The sequence below is a fragment of the Microtus pennsylvanicus genome, chromosome 14 (genome assembly GCF_037038515.1).
Source record: "Microtus pennsylvanicus isolate mMicPen1 chromosome 14, mMicPen1.hap1, whole genome shotgun sequence".
Classification (NCBI taxonomy): Eukaryota; Metazoa; Chordata; class Mammalia; order Rodentia; family Cricetidae; genus Microtus; species Microtus pennsylvanicus.
The window spans coordinates 13,092,139-13,114,247 of NC_134592.1; the positions used below are offsets into that span (position 1 = coordinate 13,092,139).

General features: G+C 50.6%; 1 protein-coding gene across 1 annotated transcript in view; it reads right to left on the reverse strand.

The window, feature by feature from the left end:
- Positions 1–2,200: 2,200 nt before the first annotated feature.
- Positions 2,201–22,109, reverse strand: part of Bdkrb2 (bradykinin receptor B2) — a 31,791-nt gene continuing 11,882 nt past the window's right edge. Inside the window, exons 2-3 of the mRNA XM_075947905.1 lie at positions 9,917–10,023; positions 2,201–6,863 (exon numbers count right to left, since the gene is read on the reverse strand). Coding sequence (XP_075804020.1) covers positions 5,753–6,863; positions 9,917–9,990 — 1,185 coding nt within the window. The 5' untranslated portion in view covers positions 9,991–10,023 and the 3' untranslated portion in view covers positions 2,201–5,752. The remainder of the gene's footprint in view (positions 6,864–9,916; positions 10,024–22,109) is intronic.

A 22,109-nucleotide genomic window follows, 5' to 3' on the forward strand; every position in this document is an offset into this window, starting at 1 on the left:
ACTTGATGCCGCCCAATGTCTCAGCTTGGTGGCATGGCTCTCTAGTGTGCTTTTCCCCATGACTGTGACTCTGGAGCCGACCCCGGGCGTGGTGTCTCTGCCCAGCAGAGAGAGACTCAGATGTATCACCAGCCTGGGAAGAGATTCTGACGGGACAGTGGAAGCCCAGTGCATTTATAAGGTTGAAAATGTCTAGGAGGAACAATTGTACTCATGAGGACAGTTTGTGTACTCTGGTGAGAGCAGCCCAGACCCTGGTGCAGAAGCAATTCGTGGGAGAAGCTCCCTGGAGGTCCTTTCTGTGGTACTTTGTAGTTCTTGTTGGTTAATTCCCGTACACCTCAGAGTCTTTGGGGCTCCCTAATATGCTCCTTAAGAACTGAGGACCCCCTAAGTTCCTGATCTTTCTGACTTGCATGGAGAAGGGTGAGGTCTGGTGTGGCGAGGATGAAACCCTTAGTTCTTAGCTCCGTGTCAAACACTCTACAGGCCTGCTTGGCCTAGGGCTGGACTCAGCCAAAACCCACAGACTTAAGCTCTCAGCCATTGTTATTGCCAACTCCTGACCACTGTTGCTCATCCCTGACCCCCCACATCCTCCCTAGACCCGGATGAGGGATCAGGGCTATGTGAAGCTTGGCAAGTGAGGTCAGAGACTGGGTAGCAAAGAGACAGGCATGCACTGTCGAGTTCTATGAAGCAGAGCCTTCACATTCTGAACTATGAAGCCTGGGCATTTTTGGCTTCCTACATCAGCGAGCCATTATCTGTGCGCTAGCGTGAGTTCCTATGGCACGTAGGCGATATCTCTTCACTCGGCCCTGACTGCCCTGGCCAGGGAAGATAGGTGCAGAATTGACTGATTTCCTGAGGCCAACCAGGAACTCTCCCCACGGATCTTCCCGGAGTCAAGAGAGGGGCCTATGTAGTGGGAGAAGAGTAGACAGTGCCACATCTAGTTCTGACTGCTGAGATTGTGGTTCCAGTCCCTGGCTTCTCTAGGATCATACACTTATTGTGCCCTACATGGGTGGTTTGTCATGCCTACATGTTTATCCCCTGGGGCAGGAATCTCCCTCGGGCACTTCAGAGGTGGGGTACAGAGTGTGGGGTGTAGGCTGATAAAAGGAATGTCACCTGAGAAGTGGAATGTCGTCTCCCGATATCTGCCTGGACATTTGAGTCCTGTGTAGCCGGAGGGTAGAGAATGAGCAGCATAGAATAGATGGAGCCAGCAGGACAGACAGGGGCCAGATTATCAAGGGTCTTGCAAGGCATTTATGTGAACATGTAGCTTTATTCTACGAGGGGTGGGGCATATAAAAGGTTACCTCGTGGAGAGTAGCATCATCACCATCCCCACCACAACCACCAACCTCTGTAACCGCTTCATCACCAGCCATCATCCCTGCCACTACCGCCATCATTGCCACCATCGCCACCATTATGAACACCATCACTGCCGTTATTACCATCACAGATGACATATGTTCTGTCAAGAATGTACCCGACACTGTTCTAAATACTCTCCCACATGAGCCCTGTTGGCAGTTCTCTGACTTGATTGATGCTGTTGCTCATTCCAATTTCAAAGCTGCCATAACATGGATGAACATCAAACAGGAGCCCAGGGCAGAACCAGAATCAACTTCACATCTCCCTGACTCTGAAACCTGAGCCCCCAAGAGCTGATCCTACGAATGAAGAATGAGAATTAGGGAGATGGCTGATGTCAGAGGTGAGAAGCAGTAAGGCATGATGATCATCCCAGAAAGACTCAGGAGACACAAGGGGGCAGAACCAGAAAGGAATGCTTATCTATTCGGGGATGAAAAAGATGGGGTGCAGTGAACACTGAGCCCTAGGTTTCTGGAATGAACAGACTGCGCAGCGCTGTTCGTGGACTCACAGGATGAAGTTTTGTTGGATGAACGAGTGGATGAAGGAAGACACGGAGAGTGGAGGTGGACCTGAATGGAATGTACAGAGATCCCCATCTCATACACAAGCAGCGGCTTTCATGTTGATACCATGTGGGATGCTCTTGATTTGAGGCAAGGGTCAAATGTAAGTATTTCATGGAAATGGATGATTGGACTTGGCCATCCCTGGCACTGTATGCTATGACATCGAAAAGGGGTTCGGTAACAAGCTGTCTGTGGAGGAAACAACCTGGAGGAAAACACCAAAACGACATTTTCTGAAAAATTATAATACACTTTGTTTAATATATTTAAGTGTGCATATTTCAATGCATATTAATAAGTGTACAAATTGTGTGTTGTGAATCATGCTTCCCCCACTCCTAACTCATAAGGGACACACTTGGAGACCACTGATCTTCTCCACGACAGAAGCCTCAGGAACAGACTGTGCTCCGCATCTCCTGAGACTTTCAACTGCCGAAGTCAGGATCCCAGGTCGGGTCTCAGGGCTCCAGGAAGTGTGACACAGTCAAACACTATGCAGAACTCATCTGTTTATTCCAGTGCGCGGAAGAGGTGAGTGTTTACGCGGAGCCTCCCTTCTCATCGGCAGCGCAGACACTTCCTCTGCACACGCTCTCACAGGACACGACTTCTCACCAGGCTGTCCACACAAGCACACAGGGGGCTTTCCTCCTGCAGAGACCCAGGTGGAGACCCTTCAGCCACCCCGAGGAGGCCAGGCTGTGTTCCTGGAGCCCATAGCCCACCAACGTCTCTTCTGAGGACTGGGCCCTGCTTATCATTTATAGTATGTTATAGTATGGCCGTGGCTGGGTTCCATTCTAGCACAGAATCCTAGCATCCGCTTCTTACGTCACCTGTTTTCCTTTCCTGGCTACAAGTGTTAAGTTTACTGGGGGCAAGGGGAGGGGTGGAAAAGGAATTCCCCCAGGTCTTCTCTGTCAGGTTGTTGTTGTTTTGTTTTGTTTTGCCAAGTAAAGCGCTCCCTTTGTAAGCATTGCAGCCAGTGTGGGTTTCTTTTGCTGGCCTCTTTCTTCCACACCCCTGAGTCCAACCTAGCCAGAAACACCACTGAACTCTGCTTGCTTCCCGAGTCTCCAGTTTCTGGGCTATTGGGTAGCCAGGTCCTAAGTGGCTTGGTGTTGGGGACTGTGTGGTCTGTTCCGCATATCTCCCCGGGAATTTGGAGTACTGTTTGTCACAGGGGCCAGTTTGTAACGCCATTGTTATAGTTTGAGTCTGAAATTCCTCCCGCTCCTCAGCTCATGTTTTGAGATTTTATTCCCTATATGGGGAAGCTATGAAACCTTTAGGGAATCAGAGCTAGTTGGTGCAAGTCACCCACTAGGGTCAAGCCATTGAAGGTCATATCCTGCCCCTGGTCTCGCTTGTGTCTGTTTACTGGTCCCTCCGATGTAAGACGCCTCTGTTGCATGCCCTAGTTACCATACCATCCCTGCTACAGTGGATGGAAACCTTTTTGACACTGTGAGGTGAAGCAAACCTTTTCTCTCCCATAAGCTGCTTCTGACAAGTAATTTGTCACAGCCACGAGAAAAGTCACTGATATGGACGTGTGGAAAAATAAACTCCTGCAGAAGATTCTGGAACTAGGAGTATGGAGTCTGACAACTGGGCCCACCCACGGCTCTTGGAGTAGGTTCTCACGGGGAATCCAGTGACCCTGAAGCCGTCTGGGGCAGTTCTTTCATCTCCAGTGGAAGACCTGTTCAAGGAGCAGGTGTGTTGTCCCCACCCCAGGGGGTGTTTCTCAAGTCAGAGTTTCCAGGTAGCTCAGGCTGCCCCTGCCATCACTCAGGAGGTAATCTGTGGCCATGTAGGGAGTTGGGCCTGGAATCATCGCCCTGGGATTAGTGACCTAGGGGTAGGTCAGCTGCCCTTACGTACGTAGCTTCCACTACTTTGTGGACCACTCTTAAACCACTGATTGGCACCCCTTGGCCACTGAAACAGGGATCCTGTGAGGCAGGACCGCCCTGGACAGTTACTGATTGCAGCCAGGCTGTGTACTGTGGATTCCCTGGGCTGATCCCGCGAGAATTCTTTTTCTTTGTTTCCTAGCAACACAAATTCTTGCAGTCTCCCGCCATCTCTGTGTGCCAAATGCTTTTGAGAGACCCAGGTCCCAGAAAACCTCTGATCCGCAGCCCCCACACAGACCTCCAATGGCTAGGCTCCAAGCCCCAACCCAGAGAAAGAAACACAACTTAAAAACAGGACCAGAGCCAGGGGGAAGAGACAGTTTGTCCCCAAACCTAGAGCCAGAAAAAAGCCCCTAAATCCTGAAACTAGGACCAAAAGAATACACTAGGTTCCTAGATTTAGGGCATAGCAAAGGTATTTACCTTGGCCCCAAGATTAGGTTTAAAAAGGTAGAAAGAACCAGAGAAAAACACAGCTTGGACCCAAAAGCGGAGCCATTTCTGCCCCTTACTCAAAACCAGCCAATCCCTGGGCAGGGAAAACGGCAGTTACTGGCAGTTTGGGAAGTTCCCTTAGTCCTGGAAAGCCCCCCTACAATATTGGGAGGGCAGCCAATCCCAAGCCTGGAAGTCTGGAATGCCCCCTTCAAGCCACTAGGGGGCAGCCAATCACAAGCCCTGAGGCTTGGAATTCCCAGAGCCTCTGTCCCTATATAAACTCCATTTTTTTCTAATGCTCCGGGTCTCTTCTACACTGTTGCTGTCGATATTGCTGTTGTTGTTGCTGCTTCGGATGGATGGAGGGAACCGAGTTAACTCATGAATAAAAACTCCTTGTTTTTACATTGGAGGTGGTCTTGTGGTGGTGATTTGGGTTCTGGAATCGGGCGGGCGTAACACTTTATTGTGTGTGCATTGGGATGGGTCACTAACTAGGAGGGAAAGGTAGGAGGGAGGGCCTCCTACACCTGCAGGCACAGCCTGTGTTTTCCAACACTAATTATTCCCCACTGGGTAGTTCCTGAGCCTCGGTGACTGTCTCTGTGCCAAGCATCTTCATGTGATGTGTGTTCTGATGCCACATAGTCACATGACACTCGCCATTTGCCAAAGCACAAGACCCTCTCACATTCTAGTAGAAGAAGCAGAGGCCAGGGCCAGGCCACTGTGTTGTCCACAGACTCACCTAGACCCTGTGCTTTCTGCTCCTTTCACAGCTCCTTGCGTTGATACACCATCAGCTGCCTCCTGGGGGACTGCAAGTCCTGGCATCCTGCTTATATCAGGGCTCCCTTTAGACAGATGTCACTGTGACTCTCTTATCTCTTGCCCACAGTGTCTAATGCTGTGTATTCAGCAAGTGCTCCATAAACACTTTGGGGAGTTCTTTCTCACTGTCTCCATGGTGAGAGGAGTGACAGAACCCCAATCTCTGGGTCCTTACTTGGACCCAGAGTTTAACCTCCAGAAGACCAGGAAATCATCAAACTGTGAAACCTAGAAGCAAGTCAGCCGGGCCTCCTGTGAGTGTAGCCACAGGATGAACCTGGCAGCAGTTTCCCTGAAGATCTGTCCTTCCTCGGGCCACCGTGGGAAGGAAGTGCTGTCACTTCCAACCCTACCCCAGGATCCCTCCACTCCCGGGGCCTCAGAGTGCCAGTCAGTCAGAATCATCCCACTGTGCTCCAGGGGATCCATTTTTCACAGCATGCTCAGGCCATGAGATGGGTCTGGAATCACCCGCCTGTTTCCCTGGGGCTGCCTAGGATGCTTCAGGCTCCTTCCCGCACCCAGGCTGAGTAGTCCAGGATCCACCAGTCTTCACACGTCTTCGAAGTAGCCCTTCCTGGTGGCCTCTGTTCACTGTCTGTTCCCTGACCAATCCTGCAGCTTGTGGATCTGGCGTTCCACTGAGATAGAAGTCTTCAGAGTCCCCAGGGAGTTCTCCATCTGGATGGATTCTCCCATGCAGCCCCCCTTCCGGCACATCGCTTGGTACACTTCCCGGGACTTCTTCCGGAAGCGCTTGCCCACAATCACGTACACCAGAGGGTTGAGGCAGCTGTTGCTGTAGGCCATGTAGGAACTGATCTGTGTAATGACGTCCACAGCATGCCTGACCCAGCATCCAGACAGCACGTTGAGACGAATCAGTGTGTCCAGGAAGGTACTGATCTGGAAGGGAACCCAACATATCACAAAGAGCCCCAGGACAGCCAGCACAAGCACAGTGGCCTTCCTTTCTGTTTGGATCTCCTTGAACTTCTTCATCTCGTTGTTCCTCAGCACCTGCATGATCTTCACTGTGCAGAAGGTAATGATGATTAGGGGCAGCAGGAAGCCCACCAGGTTCAACAGCACATTGGTGAATACCTCCCAGTAGGGGGACGGGTAGATGATGGCGCAGGCAGTGACGTTGAAGCCCTCTTCGTTGTAGTTCATCAGGGTCCTGAACATCAGCATGGGTGAACTCAGAAGCAGCGTACAGCCCCAGATCACCAGGCTGTAGATTTTGGCCCAGCGCACCCCGCGCATCCGGCCCATGGACATGGTCTTCACTAGTGCCAGGTAGCGGTCAACACTCACAAGCATCAGGAAGCAGATGCTGCTATAGAGGTTCATGTAGATCAATGTGTTTACCACGCGGCACAGCACCTCTCCAAACAGCCAGTCGAAGTTATTGGCGATGGTGATGGCCCAGAAGGGCAATCCACAGGCCAGAATGAGATCCGCAGCTGCCAGGTTACCCAGGTAGATCTCTGCCACGGTGCAGTTGTTCTTGTGCAGGCAGAACACACTGAGGACAAAGATGTTCTCCAGTGCAGCCAGCAGGAAGAGGACCCAGAGGAAGGGGGCCTGGATGGCATTGAGCCAGCTCAACCACTCCAGGTCTGGGCAGTCGCTATTCTCTGGAAGGCTCTTGTTAACAGCAGACTCAAGGACATGCGTGGTGATGTTGAACATATCAATGCTGAAAGAAAGGGAAAAAGAGACAGTTATACCCTCAGGCCACAGGGGGAAGGGGAGAGGGATAAGGAAGAGAGGAGAGAAGAGAAGGAGAAGAAAAGGGAAAGGATAGGGGTTTGGGGAAGGGGAAGGGGAAGGAAAAGGGAGGAGTACAGAAGATGAGGGGGACCAAAATGTCCATCTGTTCAGCAAGTAGCTCCCCAGGGCAGTGAGGATGTGGGAGGTGGCACGACTCCAGTCCCTCTGTGGACAGTACTAGGGGACACTTGAGAGAGGCCCTCTGCTCATGGGAACAAAGGGACATGGCATGTCTTGGTCTGAGCTCTGTAAGAATCCTTCCTTGCTCACACTAGCAGTCGTGAGTGCCGTCCATGATGGGCAAATGTGCACACTGCCTTCTCCCACCTCTTGCCTCGAGGTCTGTCACCCCTCAACCTCTCAGAGCTGGTCAGGAAGGAGTAATGAATCAGATTAGAACAGGGATGTCCTCCTCAGTGGCCCCAGGACCACAACCACTTCCCAGGACAACCAGTGCCTTCCGGCACTGCCCACTGCCAGGAAAGCATGAAGGTCAGCAGAGGTTGCATGGGAGGAGAGAAAGCGAGACTTTGGACCTGGACTCAAATCCTGGCTCTTTAATCAGTTAACTCTGTGACCTTAGACCTTTACTTAATGTCCCTAACCAGTAAAATGGGAATAATAAAATATCCTTCTTCGGATTATAAGTAGAGATCTCAAAAGTCCCAAGCACTGTGGTTCACTGAACATTAGTAATGATTTATTTCTGTCAACCTATTAAAATGGAAATAAATCAGTGCCAACTAGGACTACTATTTGTAGGCCTTTGGTAACCTCTTGACCACACTAACCCTCTTTCACTCTTAGGTGACATTGGCACCCTACAAGGCAAGCCCCTTCTCAGACGTGTTTAGAATGAGAGAATTTATCTGTCTTCAGCAAAGAAGCACTCGGCTTGGACAAATGTTAGTTAGCTTCCAGTCCTTGCTGTGTGTCCTTGGGCATATGGCTTGACTTCTCTGGGCTTCCATTTCTACTTTCCTCTGATCAATGCACTATTGTCTTCCTGACTGGCCTTGGCTGCAAGGTTCAAATCAAAGAGTGATTGTGAAGATGCATTAAAAAGCCCAAAGCACATTCAGGAGGCAAGTGTGATAGGCATGTCCCCTGTGGTTTGGGTGCTAGGTGAGGCCCATGGCTGGGCAAGTGAAAGGGCGGACCAGGCAGTATATCTGGGAATGTCTGTTCAACATCCTGGGATTTCCCAGGAAGAACCCCTGAGTGTCTTCTTCTGGACTGGGGCCACTATAGAGCCGGGCTGAGACCTGTGACTCATGGGTGATCCAGTTTGGACCCTGAGGTGCCTGGAGTCCCTGTAGCTCCCATGGAGATAGAGTCCCGCGGTCACCTGTGTGATGAGTATTGGCTAAGTAGTGATTTCAGGAGGGCTCAGCCCCAGCATTCCACCTTCCTCACCAGCACCATCATCACCGCCATTGTCACAACCACCATGACTTCCATCACCAGCATCTGGAGTCCTGGAGCTGGTCCCAGAGGAGTTTAAAAGTCCTGAGGATGGGGGAGTGCAAAGCAGCCAAGGCTAGACCAGTGACCCATCTCATCCGTTTGAGGTCATGGGGTTAAAGTTTGGAGGGTGATCCCAGACAGAAAAGGGGTTGTGTGGCCGATGTTAGAGGTGCGTGTGAACAAGGGTCTCCTTTGTTGCCCCCTAGGATGTCATGGAGGGGCCAATGGGAAAGACATATGGAAGGCTCGGGAAAGATGCTTTGCTACAAAAATTTCTCTGATATAGCTCCCTCTGGGAAGTGGAGTCTCATTCTTTTCCCCATGGATGTGGCTGGACTTAATGACTGGCTGCTGACCTCCAGGGGTAGTAATGATGTGTGAACTCCAAGGTGAGGTCATCAATTACATCACCCCACCTCCCTTCCTGGCTTTCCAGAGTGCTGGCCGTGGGAACCCAGACACTCAGGGCGTGGACACTTGGAAGCACCTTGCAAGTGGGGTCGCCAACCCCAGTGCAGCCTGTGTGCGCCATTTCTGCTCTCATGGCTCAGCCTCTTCCAGCTGAGCCCAGGCATCACAGAGAGAGGCCGCCATCCACAGGCTGGCCTGCATTCTGACGTATGGAACGGGCAGCTTCTTTGGGAATCTTCTGGGTGTTCTCATTCCAGCCCTGAGCCCTATTTCTGTGGACATGGAGGGCCCATGTTCTTAGCAGCAGCTTGGGGGAGCTGTTCACCCACTAGAGACTCAAACATACCATCTCAGCCATTCAATATTCAGGCTGTGGGCCAGCACTTGGAGGAAACCAGGGAGTTTCAGGAGCTGCCTGGTCAGCGAGTACTGCAAACTGTTGGGACATTCTTAGTGCCCTGCTGGGGTAGACATCTCTGCAGCACCTGCCATAGGATGGGCAGGCTTGGGACCTCTGCTGTTCTGCCCACATTGGGCCATCAATGGAGACCTGTCTCTTGGCTCTGCTCTGGCTCAGTTTCCCCAAAGCTTCCTTTAGTGTTCTGTCTTCCAGCAGACATCAATTCCATAATGACCCTGTCTTCCCAACTTGGACTTCTCTGATTTGTTAGAAACTGATGCCAAAGTTTGAATTTTTTTATTTTTTGGACAGGGAACAACAGCTCTGGCTGTCCTGGAACTCACTTTGTAGAACAAGCTAGCCTCAAACTCATAGATAGTCACCTGCCGATGCCTCACAAGTGCTGGGATGAAAGGTGTGTGACCCCTCCTCCTGGACACAGTTGATTCTTTTACCTTTATTTTTCCAAGTTCATTTTTTTGGGCAGCTCACCTGCAGTGATGTGCCCTTGTGCCCTCCCCTAGTCCCACAAACGCCCACTCCTGCTGCTCCTGACAAGTCCATGGGGACGAAGATTGAAGCTTTGATCTTCAGGTCTAACATGAAGCATCCCTTCTACCACAACCCAGGCCAGGATGCAGCCCTCCCGCCACCCGGAGTCCTAGAGCGCCTGACAGTCAGGCGAAGGTCCCTTGACTCACCCCAAAGAGGCTGTGGTGTACATGGGGTCCTCATGCATAGACAGGGGCATGGGCCGCTTCCAAGGAGGGTACATTTGTATCTAGGATGCAGAGAGGTGAGGTTCTTCCTGGGGAGCAGAGAAGGAGACATCATCAGTCGTGATGACCAAAACACACATTTCTGGGCTGGAGAAATGGCTCGAGTGGTAAAGAACGTGGCTGCTCTTCCAGACCTGGGTTAAATTCCCAGCCCCTACATGGGAGTTCACAACCATCTGTAACTCCAGTTCCAGGGGATCTCACATCCTCTTTTGGCTTTCAAGACATCAGACACACAAGCGCTACATAGATGCAAACATAAAAAAAAACCAATTAATTGGAAGGAAAAAAATTTACATCATCCATGAGGATGCAAGATGGAGTCTAGGGCCTTTTCTGGACATACAAATGCTAAGGCCACGCTGAATGGTGAGTGCGGCTGCAGTGTCTACATTCAGGAAGCTTCCAGGCTGTGAAGACATGGGAGATGCTACTCAACTGGTCACAAAGACTTGCCAACCAGCATCAAATGCAAAGACAATGGTTTGACTGTCTCCGGATGTAAACAGAGACTGCACATTCATTTCCCGGCCACGCAAGCATGAATAATCAGACAAAAACTCTTTCAATTACAATACGTCTTGGCAGATGGCTCAGGTGTATTTCTAGCTAGCTCTTGCATCGTAAATGAACCCATTTCTATTGATTTGCAATTTGCTACAAGGCTGTTAGATTCTGGTGTCTCTCTCCTTCAGCAGCTACATGGCATCTTCCTGACTCCACCTACTCTCTCTCTCTGTTTGGATTTCCTACCTGGCTTTATTCTGCCATGCCATAGGCCAAAAGTAGCTTCTTTATTAACCAATGGTAATAAAATATATTTACAACATACAGCAGGGAATCCCGCCTCACCCAGAGGTCTCATGTAAGAAGCTTGGTGCCTATAAAAGATGGCATTGCCCCTTCAGTCTGAACTGTCCCCACAAGTTTGTTCTAAGCACTTGGTCCAAAGAGATGGAGCTTTTTTGGTATGCCATGAAACTGTTGGGGGTGGGGATTGTCTGGCAGAGATGGGTCACTAGGGGCGGGCCTCTTGAAGGTCACGAGAACCCCTGGTTCTGAGTCACCCTCTGTTTCCTGTCTCTGACAGTGTGAGGAGACTTGTCATGTGCTCTCACTGCCACCCTTCCCTGCCATCGTAGACTGAACCCATTTGGAGACTGTGAGTCCAACCAGAACTTCCCTGCCATTGTAGACTGAACCCCACTCGGAGACTGTGAGTCCAAACAGAACTTTCCTTCACTCAGTACCATTTCTGTCAGATATTTTATCCCATCAGGCCTTCACACTTGGTCCAGGACAGTCCTGCCTGGGAGGTGTGTAGGAAGCTGGGGTGCATGCATTTATTTGGGTGCTTGCATGTGTATGGGTGTACCTCAGATATGTCCCACTAGGCAGTTAGACACTCCTAACCAAGAAGATTCTGGACACACCATAGTCATCTAGTTTCAGAAGCCAGTTGTCTCCCAGGTTCAGAAGCCAATCTCCCAGTTCGGCAATGGCATGCAGGACCAATGTAGACAGTTGCGGGGGATGGGGGAGAGTATCGTAAGGCACCCAGATGATGCTGAAAGAGTCTTAATGGAAACTTCTAAGGCCAAGGCCAGGATTAGAAACTCACAAGAACTAAGTCTGCTTCTCCAAGGAGTGGAGATTGGGAAAGAGAAGACATACCCCATAGCCAGCCTTTCAGAGAGACCCTACCAGGCCTCTAGAGGCAAAATCCAACTGTCTGAGGCTATGTCTGAACTAGTTTTAAGGCTATGTTAAGCACTATTGAGGGGTCTGTTAGTCGCAGGTTGGCTGTCCAGGAAAAGGTCAGAGAGGCCTCTTCTGTCTGGGGGCTGGAGATGCTGCGGCCAGGTGAAATTCATCGGGATAGTGACATTACGAGGAGATGTTGGGGCCTTGGACTCAGTGGCCCTGGAGACGAGGTCAGGGCCCTCGGTGACTTTGCCATAAGTATCTGGGCAATGTAACCCAGACAGCCTCTGTTTTTAAGATAAAAGCAAAGTGTGTCTCCTCTCTTTGCCCCACATGTGGCCACCAGGTGCTTTACTGCCCAGGGGACTTAGCAACTGAAGGGCTCTATATATCTGGATGCTCCTGGGAGGGCACTCCAGTGTGGGTTCCACTGGATCCTACTCCAGACAACCTCCCGTTTTCTACTGCCGTGGGCGTAGCAGCCCCCTTAAGACCACTCCTTGGGCTCTGCCATCTGGCTGCCCTGTGGGTCTGGCCAGGGGTACAATCAGGGGATGGAGGGAGTGAAGATGGCGCAGTGGTGCTCCAGCTCCCTACTGTGGAGGCCCTAGAGTTCAGAGTCTCCACCTTTCACCCACAGCACCACTGTCTGAGGGGGGGAGGACAGGGAGTGTGGGTCATGCAAGCCTAAGGCAGCCAGGTACCGTCCCCCAACATGAGCCTACATGCTCTCTATACCTCTGCGTGTGGACTCTTTGGTCAACCTCTCATGTCACCCATCCTGAATGTACCTTCTCAATCCTCCTGGGGTTTGGGGCACAGTTTGGGACAGCAAGTTCAGGTACAAGGAGAATGTTTACGAAAGAATCAGGTTGGGAAGTCTGTGCTCATGACAGTGGTGTGCTGTGCTCTGTGTGTGTGTGTGTGTGTGATGTGTACGTGCGGGGGAGCAGGAAGAGGGTCCTGTCTGCTCCTAGATGTTGGTTGACTCCTACAGATGCTGGGGGCAGGGGTTTCCGACATTCCAGTTCTCTTGCACACTCAGTGTGGGTAGTGTCTTCTGGAGGCAGACAAAGGAGGTAGAAGAAGAAAACTTCCCTTTTGTCTGCTTGCTGCAGCCAGTCTCGTTGGCCAGTTCGTCTATTCTGTTGCTGGGGTGTGCTGTCACCGATGGCACTGCCCAGCTTTTGTGGGTGTCTGTCATGGATTAAGAGCCGAGGTTCCCTGGGAATCCTCCAGGACTCTAGCCCCAGACTGAGACAGCTAGGGAACTGGCCTTGTAGAGTGAGGAGCCGATTCTCCAGAATGAAGACAGCCATTGTTGGACTACCAGACCATATTATGTGTAAGCAAACTAATAAATGTTTTTTAAATATACGTTTACCTTATCTGTTCTGTTCTTCTAGAGAATCCTGACCAACACAGACAGAAATCCTCCACGGGGCTGGTATTTTTCTCAGCTGTATCATGGAAGTTTGCCCCGAGCCCCTCCCTTCAATCACTGTGAGGGAGGGATGAGTCAGTGCCAGTCAGTGCCAGCTTTCGGCCAGTGGTCTGTCTTCCCAGTACCACCAGGGGGCGCCCTGCTGCAGGCATTTTGTGTGTGTGTGTGTGTGTGTGTCTGTGTGTCTGTGTGTGTGTGTGTGTGTGTATTTAGGGCGGGCCCTTCCATCTACCTCTTCTGCTCACAACTCAGGTTTTTGACCCTGATTTTATATCAGGATGGACGCTGATTTCACAGGTTCGGAAGGAGACACCTAGCCTGTTGATCTTGGGGAACCTTTGAGACTGTCTTCTGTCTGTGTTCTGTGGGGCATATATACTTCATTCAGCATCTCAACAAAAACTGTATTTGCACAGGTGTGTGCATCACTATCTGTGTGCAAACTGCACCTGTGTGACCCCCCCCCCATCTGTTTATTCTCAGGGCAGGTTTCTGCCTCGTTGCTCTTCCCACTCTCTGCCTGCCATGTCGACCTCTTAAACATCAGCAGCCAGTAAGCAACCCCCTCCCCCTGCACACCACCCAGGCCAGATTTAGGAAGAATCGGGTCTCCTGAGTCCCTTCCTGACCCTTCCCAGGATAAGAGTTTCCCCTAATGCCTGCTTTGCATGTCAGGATGCTGTTTATAGACCATCCCTAGGTAAACCTTCAGCCAAGGCATAGATGGGACTGGGGAGGGGGAGGGGAGGTACCTCATAGCCTGCATCAGCCCCAGCAACGAAGTGCAGCCCTGACCATGGGTTTCCAGGGAACCCTTTCCCTTAAAGAAAGAAGGCAGCAGTTGCCTTCAGGGCTGGGGATGAGGGTGGACAGTGGGGAGCAGCCTGCAGGGATGGGGATAGACAGTGGGGAGCTGCCTGCAGGGGTAGGGTGGGGGATAGACAGTGGGGAGCAGCCTGCAGGGATGGGGGAGGGAGGTAGACAGTGGGCTCTCCATTTTCAGAACTCCTAGAGTCAGCTCAGAAAACTAGATCCAACACTAGACTTGAGCATGTGGGCCCTTCTAGCGTCTGGACATTTTCTGGTTTTAGAATGTTCCGGAAATATTACTAATGGACAGAGGGAGTCTTGAGAAGAGAACCCCTTGCTGCAGGGAGGGGGTGGGGTGAGGGTGGGGCAAGGTGAGCTTGCCGGAGCGCTTGCCTCAGACCTCAGAGGGCTGTTGCAATTCTTTGTCTTTTCTTGCTCACTGTGGCTAGGTGATCCCGTTTAGAATGTCGTTTTCCTTCCCGACACAGAACTTCACAGTTGATAGATTTGCAATGCAGTCCCAGCACGCTTGTCCCTTAAAATGAAAATCCCATCTACATCGTCAGCCCTCGCAGGGTTTGCCCCCATCCTACTTACTCCACAGGTCTCATGGTGATGTCTTGAAACACACGCACTACATTTGAAGCTATTCCTCTGCTCCAGTCCCCTTGTGTTACATGTGATCTGTACTGTTCCGGCCTCTTAATTCAGTCCTGGCTCCCAGGCATTTCCTATGCTCCTAGCTCTGCCCGAAGTCACGCGCCTATGCCTGCAGCGCACACTCCAGCTGCCCACACTCCAGCTGCCCACACTCCAGCTGTTCACACTCCAGCTGTTCACACTCCAGCAGCCCACACTCCAGCAGCCCACACTCCAGCTGTTCACACTCCAGCTGCTTACACTCCAGCTGTTCACACACCAGCTGTTCACACTCCTGCTTCCCCTACATCCCACGGGGTTTTCTTCTTTCTTCAAGTACTTTGCCATGGTCACCCCTGTGGGACAATCTAACTGGGACACTGCTTCCTGTTATGTCCCCTAAAGCTGACCTATATCTTATGGTGGTGACTTCCTGTAGCAGTTAAAATCTGTAAGCCCTGACTTTCCACAGGGAAGGCATCCATTAGGCATGTCCACCGTATGGATTTTGTGCCACATGTATCTCAGGATACCTATGGATGCGATGCGACATGTGTGTAGATGACATGTTGAAGGGTTGAAGTGTTGGGTAAGCCCCGCCTCGGATCCTCTGAGTAGACTTGATTTCACAAGAAGGAGGATAGTTAGAGCAGATCCCGGTTTCACAGAAGATGAAGAAACACAATCAGGGATGGCAGCGTCAGTCCAGGTCCAAGATTTCAACATAAGAATGTTTGAGTACTGCGGTCTCTCTCTCTCTCCTGCCTTAGCCATTTATTCTAATTGCTGTGTGGTTCTTCTTGCTGCTTCTGCCAAGCTCCTGACCCATGGCAGGTACTCTGTCGGTGCTGGCTAGTTGACAGACAGCGGGCAGGTGATGCGCTTTTCCTTGGCTCAGAAACAAATATCTTTGCAGAACAGAGGCAAAAGCCAACAACCGTGCATCTCTGTTCTATCCTCACTCCTGGAGGCTGAGACATCCTTTCCCCGACAAAAATGCAGAGGCACAGAAACCACTCCAAGTAGCCCAAACTCACACCCAACCAGGGGCAGGCCTCAAACCCAGGTCTGAGCAAGTCTGAAAAAGAAAGCTTCCTTTAGCCCTAGAGAGGCTCTCACCCAATCTCCTAGTGCAGGTCACATCCCAAGGAAGAGCGGGAAGATGGGTGAGCTCACAGCCTATCTGTCTACCAGGGAAGTTGTACCTTGTTTCTCCATAGAGAAGATGATCTGCATGTCCAGGGCCTTTCTGCCCCTCTATCTGCTAAGCCTCTGGCTCTGATGGGGACTTCGGGGGACCTTCAGTGCAGAAAAGAATAGATGCCCCCAGCCTGTCCCTGATGATATCTCACTACTCTGAGGACTTGATAATAAGAGGTTCTTGCCACAGAACAAGCCAGGGCTCTTGTCCTTGTCTTTGTCTTGCTACCTATTTTTTAAATGGGGCTTGAGCAGAGTTTGACAGGGAAGATAATAAGAGCGGCCACTGCGTGTGTGAGCGCCTGTGCATTATATGTGTGTAAGTGAATATAGGTGTCGTGTGTGTATGTATGCATAAATAGTGTTGTGTAAATGTGTGCATGGTGTGTATATGTACATAGTGTGTGTGTGTGTGTGTGTGTGAGTGTGTACGCATGCATGTTCCAATGAAGGCTGAGCACTATCTAGGTGTGCTCTGGGAGAATGCCCAGTTTTATTATGAACCTGTCTGTCACTGTTGTGTATGCTCAGGAATATGACTGGACAGGGCCAGGTACCCAGAGCTGTCCCAGGGACTTCATCACTGAGACTCATGGCCAATCCAAGGCCAGCTCCAACACTCATCAGCTGTAGATAATCTTGGATAAGTAGCTTCAGTTTCTGTAGCTGCTAGGCCGGGATACTAATGTCATCCCCTTGGGGAGGTTGTGGAACTGCTAACAATTGCAAGACGCACTTTAACTGCTCCAAGCAGACGGTATTTTCTTCCTGCTAACAGCAGGCTTTATTAGAGGTGTGAGCCCTGGCGCCAAAGGAGAAAATGCCCAGGCTTCCCTGTACCTTCTTTTTATCAGGAGAGGAAACGGAGCTCCCCTCACGTCCCCCACTAACCTGGACACTTCAGCCTGGAACTGGAACCAAGACTAACTGTCTAAAACTGGAGCAGCCAGAGGGGGCGCTCTGGGACTGGGCCAGGGTGCAGCCCCTCTGAGAACATTCTTTCTGGTGTCCTGGTAATGGAAGGCCCAAGCTTGCTGAAGTCCTGAAGTATTTGAGTGGGAAGGGTTCCCAAGAGGCTTTTCAGAAGAGAACTTGAGGCCCAGAGGTGGAAAGTATTCTCCCAGGAGACACCCAGTCAGCTGAGCTTCACCTTGAACCTGAGACCTCGAAATCCCAGCCCCTCATTCTTTTTATTATCTCATGGCTGCCCCATACTGAGGTGGAAGGCCAAGATGTGTGTGCCCAGTGTTAGTCAAAACCAGAGTTAGTGCCCGCCTCACCCCATTCTGTGGTGGACACGCATGGGATGTTAGGAGCACATGCCTTTAGTGAAGGTAACGGGTACAGACGTAGTCTTCCCACGCCCCTGAGCGGCCCAGGTTTCCTGTCCTGAGCATTGAAATAATCACGGTAACAGGCGATATAAATCTTTTCCAGAGAACAAAACCAAAAACCACAGTAGAGAGGAAGGCTGCATGCACGTCCAGACAGGAACACAAGTTCCTGCAGCACAATTCCCTTGGGTGGCAGACAAGGTAGGGAGCACGTGGGTCCTGACCGGTAACCGTGACTCTACAGCTTCCTCAGCCATCCCGAGAGAGGGCCTGTGATAGCATTCATAGTCTAGAGCCCTTGAAAGAGGATGACGCCCCCACCCCACCCCGACTCTTCCAGAGTGACCACTACCTGAGCTTTTTCACCACTGCCAAGAGTGCGCTATGACAGCTTGCCACCCAGCTAGGTTTCCAAACATGCGGGAAGCAGGCAGACCGAGCAGAGAACCTGAGCCAGCCGCAGACAAAACAATCCCATGTCATGAACCAGTTTGGGTAAACACGGAGGGGAAGATCCCAGTGAGTTTGGGGCAGGAAGAGCCGAAGTTTTGTCCCTTCTTATACAATATACTATAATATCCAGCGTCAAGAGCTTCCCCAGGACGTGCCTTTGGCTATGACGGGGCTTAGCGCTTTCCCTCCTTGGGGGTAACCCTTCTCCATCCAAATGTCTGTTCTTGTTGCGTTTGCCATAGAAGCCTCATCTGAGGGTTACCTCTTTTGAGAAACCTTCCCTGATTTCTCTGCCATCAGACAATCCTTGTCTGTCTGGGACATTAGAGCCAAAAACTGGAGGAGGTTGGCCTAGTGTTGAGTCCTGGAGACCAGGTGTGTCTCTGGGTAAATGTCTGGTGACTGTGGACCCTCTTTTTGTCAGTAGGTGACAAAGGTTACAGGTGACTCTGGAGATGTCCCGGGGATGAGGGAGAGGTAGCAGTGAGCTCTCCGTCTGAGAAACATGCAAGCAGAGGCCATGGGATCTGCTCACTGAGTTTCAGAAGCACACCTTTTTTCTCATTGGCACCCAAAGGTGGACTGAGTCCGTCTTAATCAGCTCCCTTCACTGGGCATGGCACAGAGATGCTGGCTCCCTGGCTCCCTGTCTGGTTCTCCCCACCCTCCGAGGACCCAATCAGACCTGCTCAAAGTCCTGCCAAAGGTGGAGTATCCCCTTAGTCACATGACCTCTGTCTGCTGGAAGAGGAGCCCCTCAAAAGAGGGAGTCACCCTTCAGAATTCCAGCGCTTTGGGCTTGGCCAATTTTTCCAGGAAGGTGTGGGAGGGGAGCCGGATTCTGAGTGCAGCAGAGCCGGGGGTCCAGAGAGATGCAGAGAAGACTGGGAAAACCCAGTCCTGGAAGCTCTTTCTCATCAGGTCCGGGCTGTGGAGCAACAGAGTAGGCGTGTCTCGATTCTGTCGGTGCAACCTGGGGCAAATGACTCCACTTCTTGGTAAAATGGCTTACTTCTTTGAACAGGATGCTGTAAGTTCTGGTAAAAATGTAAGCCAGGGCCACGGATGGTCATATATTTTCTTTCCATGTTTCCGAGCACGTGACAGCTAAGCCTCTGCATGTAGGCATGATTCCCGTCAGCCCTGTTTTACAGACGGGTAAACCGAAGCACGGGAAGCAGAGAAGAGAAGAGGTTTAAACCCAGGCAGAATGGGATGGAACCCAGGCTGTGGAAACTTTGAACTGATATGTCGTAGACAGACCAGATAGGACACATCGTGACTGACTCTACACTGCAACGGTTTCCGGCTCACAGCCTGGAGCCCCGCCTCTCCTATAGCAAGCACATCCTGAGCAACTATCATTTACTTTGTCCCTATCTCAGTCTGGGCCTGCTACGGATCTGTCTTATAATCGGTCTGCAAATAGAAGGAAATATACCCTTTTTTTGAAAAAAAAGTTAAAAATTTCTTCATTTTTTTTTATTCCTAGTTCCACAATTTACAGGGCAATATACCTGACGTAAGGAAAAGAAAAAGAAAAGGTCACAAGAGACAAAAGACCTCAGGAGTGCACACCTGATTGACACTGTATTGCATGAATCAGTGGCTACACCTTTACCAGCTGTGGCTATGACAGCCCGAGAAGGGATTCCTGTTTAGGCTGCAGTGACGTTTCTGACAGTGGCTCGTCACCCCTTCTGTGGCAGACAGTTCCTCCTGAGACTACTGTGCAGAGTAACCTGCAGCTTTCCTGGAAACTCCTCGCTCTCCTGCTAAGAGCTATAATTGTTTCTGCTGTTTCCACTCTGCCTTCTGTTACCGTATCCACCACAGATCCGTAGCCAGCATCATAGGCACCGCCCCAGCATCTTTGATTGTTGCTGTTTGCTATAATTTCCCTCATCACAGTCACCTTCATCCACATCTCCCCCTTCATTGTGGCCACCATAGCCTCTTCCTTCACCACCATATCCACCACCTTGGTTTCCATATCCTGGTCCACTGCCACCATAACCTCCTCTACTGCTGTAACCATGACTACACCAGAGTTGCCACCGTCACCTTCAAATCCGTTATAGCCACCGTCCCCACCTCCATAACTACCTCTGCTGCCACCACCTTCACCACCAGAGCTTCCTTTTCCACCAAAGGTTCTTCCATGACCAAAAGGAAAGAAAGAAAATCAAGGGCCCATCTCACCTCACAGTTATGCCCATTGGCACTGTGGTATTCTGAACAACAGTTTTATCGACTGTGTCATGATCTCAACAGTTACAAAAGCAAGTCAGTCCTCCCTTTCCCACTCTGCCTGACCTCCATAACTACAATAATTTCAATCTTGTCATAGTTTTCCAAGTAGTCCCTCAGATTCTGATCTTCTGTGTCTCCTTCAATACCACTCTAATGGCTGTTCTTTTTTCTTTTTTCTTTTTCTTTTTTTCTGAGACAGGATTTCTCTATGGAACAGCCTTGGCTGTCCAGGCTGGCCTCGAACTCACAGAGATCTTACCTCTGCTTCCCAAGGGCTGGGATCAAAGGTGTGTGCCATCACCACCTCGCTATGATGGCTGCTCTTGGCTGTCCACTATATATGACTACATCTGGAATGGAGGCACAGCAGTGAGGGATTTCTGCCTAAGGTAAGAAGACACACACCTTAATCGGGACCTTGAGGAGGGAAGTGTTATCTGGGCCACAGTTTCTGCTGGAAGCCTATATAAGGACAAGGAAGAAGGAAGCTTTGCCCTTTCTCTGCTTGCCCTCGCCTGGCTAGCACATCCATCCCTTCACTGGCTTTAGAGCCTACTTCTTCAGAATTCCAGCATAACACTACAGGCCAGCCAAGAAATCCAGCCTCGTGCACTGAGAAACTGCCAGGTTCTTGGACTTTCTCTCCACAGGCAGCCATGGCTGGATTCACTGGACTAGTTTGTAAGTCATTCTAATAAAAACCCTCTTTATATACATATTCATTCTGTAAGTTCCATCACTCTACAGAACCCTGACTGATACAACCACCACCAAGAATTCTCTTTGCTGTGAAGTGGGTACCAGGCTTTCCAGAATCCTTCCTAGAAATGGCTCCCTAGGTTCCGCCACAGGCCCACCAACCTTGTACGACTGAGCACACACGGCAGCATCCACCTACTTCAAAGCAAGCGCAGGTCACAACCATAGCCCCTGGAATGTTTTGATTGGAGTTCCCCCATTACCCCACAGTCTTTAAGTGTGCCCCATTTCTCAAAATGTTCTCTTAAGTCGGTGGTTCTCAACCTTCTTAACACTGCTTGTGACCCTTTAGTACAGTTCCTTATGTTGTGATGACCCCCAACCATAAAATTATTTAACTTGCTACTTCATAACCATAATTCTATCTTTATAGTTATGTGCTCTGTCTCTGTCTGTCTGTCTGTCTGTCTCTCTCTCTCTCTCTCTGTATAGACCAGAGGATAACCAGTTGTTTTCCTTAGATAACATCTACCTTCTTTTCTGGGACGCTCCCCCACTGATCTTTAATCTTAGCAGGCTAGCTAGCTAGCACCAAGGACACACCTGTCCCTTCTTCTCCAGGGCTGGACGACAAGTGAGCCCCACCACCCATGGAGCTTTTCTTTTAGACTTTTAGTTATTTATTTGCGTGGGTGTTTGGCCTCCACGTACATCTGTGTACCACCATGTACACGTAGAGCCTGTGGAGGCCAGAATGTGGGTGCCGGGAACCGAATCTATATGCTCTGGAGGAGTAGTCAGGGTTTTTAACCAACGAGTCACCTCTCTAGCTGACACCTGGATTTTAATAAAGTAGGTTCTGGGGCTCGAAATCAGGGCCCCATGGTTGAGCAGCAAGTACTTTATTGAAGATGGATGCTAAAAAGAAATCCCACACTAGCTCAGAATCGAGTATAATAAAGGGTTATTTATTTAGGGGTAGACCCACGCATCACAGTCCTCTGCACGAACGGGGAACAGGAACCTTATCCAGCAGCAGGAAGAGAGAGATCGTGTGTTTTACATGGGCATATGTAGTTTAAGAGGCCACGCCCAAGTGGGCCGGTAGCTTAAAGGCTACTGGCTGTGGGATTTCCTACAGCATTTTACCATCTGAGCCACCTACCCATCAGGCCACCTTGTCACCAACATCTGTTACATAAACACCCCATCCCCAGCCTACAGCAGGCAAGCCTGGTTTGTAGCTTTAAGCTAGCTGGAGGGGACTTGGAGGGAACCTGTGACCTGCTCCAGGGCTGAGAAGCCTCAACCAGGACCTGACCCTGCATGTGTGCCCACACAATGCCACAATATGGGTGGAAAAATCCCCAGGTCTGAGCTGGGATTGAGCAGTGCTTCTGACATGCATTGGCTTGCTGGCTTCTCCAGTGCTTCACATTCTGGGGCCAGAAATAAACCCTCCCAGATTCCCTGCCCAGCTCATTGCCGATTTGACCTGCTGGGACCCATCCTTACTCCAAAGCCTGCCCTGGGAAGCTAGGTCACAGTTTTGTTTCCCCACTTACTGCTTAGTCTCTAA